This window comes from Phlebotomus papatasi, chromosome 1 (assembly GCF_024763615.1).
Source record: "Phlebotomus papatasi isolate M1 chromosome 1, Ppap_2.1, whole genome shotgun sequence".
NCBI lineage: Eukaryota > Metazoa > Arthropoda > Insecta > Diptera > Psychodidae > Phlebotomus > Phlebotomus papatasi.
The window spans coordinates 1,161,473-1,163,452 of NC_077222.1; the positions used below are offsets into that span (position 1 = coordinate 1,161,473).

A 1,980-nucleotide genomic window follows, 5' to 3' on the forward strand; every position below is an offset into this window, starting at 1 on the left:
GAGAAAATTTTCGTAAATAAGAATAGTCAGAAAATTTGGGTGAAAATTAGAGCTTTGGAGCTCAACTTTCACAAAAAGCTCTTTAGATCTTCTTCATTCAAGAAGCTTTCTTTTAAGTTGTGTAAGTTCAAGAGCATCTTTAAACTTGAATTGAGATGTTCCAGCGAAATTTAATCTCTGCATCAATATCTGGAGCATAAATGCAACAACGACACTCGCAAAAGCTATTACATCAGCCAAGCTTTTGCAGTGTTGCTCTTATTTAATATTGAAGCATGTGGGGCATAGTATTGATAAAATGTTAACCGGCTATTTTTCCTCCACCACATCTGGGGATTTTTGGTATAAAAGTCACTGAAATGGCCAGTGCAATTCATTCCAGTATTCACAGCTTCAAGTGATAGAAGAGCCTCTAGCTCAAGACTAAAAGTATTAATTAAATTTATTGTACAATAAACTCCAATTAAGTCAAAATGGTGTTCAAGGTGAGTTAAAAGCAGGAAATGTCTCATAATGTTCAGAAGTTGACGTGCCCTTTTCTCTTGCCAGTTTGTTCCTGTTCTCGCTCTCTTGGCTGTGGCCCACGCTCGTCCAGGGCTCCAACAGATCTACCAAGCACCAGCTCTGTTGAAATCCCCAGCTGCCATCATCCAGCCAGCTCCTCTGCTTGCCCAGCCGGCATTATTGGCCAGAAAAGAAATCGAGTCTTATGACCCAAATCCTCAGTACGCTTTCAACTACAACATTCAGGATGCCCTGACTGGTGACTTTAAGAGCCAGCAGGAGAGTCTGGAAAATGGAGTTATCAAGGGACAATACAGCTTGCTGGAAGCTGATGGCAGACAGAGAATCGTTGACTACATCGCTGATCCTATCAATGGATTTAATGCTGATGTTAAATATGCTGGTGCTGCCAAGCCTGCCCTTGCCATTGCTCCTGCCCAGCCAGCCCTGATCAAGACTGTCGCAGCACCAGCCCCAGCTGCCATCATCAAGGCTTCCCCTGCTCCAGCCATCTACCGTGCTGCTCCAGCTTTAGCTGCTCCAGCCTTGATCAAGGCTGCCCCAGCTTTCGCTGCACCAGCTCTGGCTGCCTATCCTCAGGCCTACGCCTCTGCCTATGCTCCAGCATTGGCCCCTGCTTATGCTCCAGCCTTGGCTCCTGCTTATGCCCCAGCCTTGGCTCGTGCCGCCTACGCTACATCCCTCCCCTATGCCTCTACGCAGTATGTTAAATACTGAGAAATTCTGCACTAGACCTTCAATCTCTTCTCTGCACTTGAATCCGTCCTTTAAACTGTACTATACATATTATCTTTGTACTATCACTTTATACTTCACTATCTCTTCTTGCAATATAGAAAAAATCTGTGAAATTAATTTTGGAGTTTTTAATTAAGTTCTTGGCATTGGGCTTTCGAAAGCTTTTCTCTGTCGTAGTCTGCAAATTGCAAATTTAATCAAGATATCTCCATTTATAGGCAATAAATAACTCAATAAACTTTGGTAACAGTCTTACAAACTTCACAAGAAATCGAAAATAATTGTCAGGTATTACCTTAAGCTTTTTATTTATGAAGAATTAAGCAAGTTAAGGGGTTATATGGACCTTGAAGACTAAAAAATATTATATTTCCCCATTTTTTTTTTCGATAAAGCAAAATATTTTATCTCAATTCTGATGCATGTGAAAGAATAGGGGAGAATGGGGCAATATTTGTCAAAATGGATATTTTATTTTTCACGAACTAGAGAATCTGAACGACTTTATTTGAGTATATTCTTATAGAAAATTTACTGCTCTATAATTTTGCCAACGTTATTTTCCTCTAATTCGTAAGGAAATGCGATTTCCGAGCAATTTCCTGAAAGAATATTTTGTGGAAATTCTCAAAAATACTGGCAAATTTTGCCAGGCATGGGGTATTTTTTATCATTTTCAAATATTTTGATTATTCAAATATTTTGATTATTCAAATA

The 1,980-nt window shown here is 39.7% G+C and overlaps 1 protein-coding gene across 1 annotated transcript; it reads left to right on the forward strand.

The window, feature by feature from the left end:
• The first annotated feature begins 375 nt into the window (after positions 1-375).
• On the forward strand, positions 376-1,380 carry LOC129799835 (cuticle protein 18.6-like). The gene is made up of 2 exons (XM_055844076.1): positions 376-485; positions 550-1,380. The coding sequence occupies exons 1-2, from the start codon at positions 474-476 to the stop codon at positions 1,240-1,242; spliced, it is 705 nt and encodes a 234-aa protein (XP_055700051.1). The 5' UTR covers positions 376-473; the 3' UTR covers positions 1,243-1,380.
• Positions 1,381-1,980: the final 600 nt, after the last annotated feature.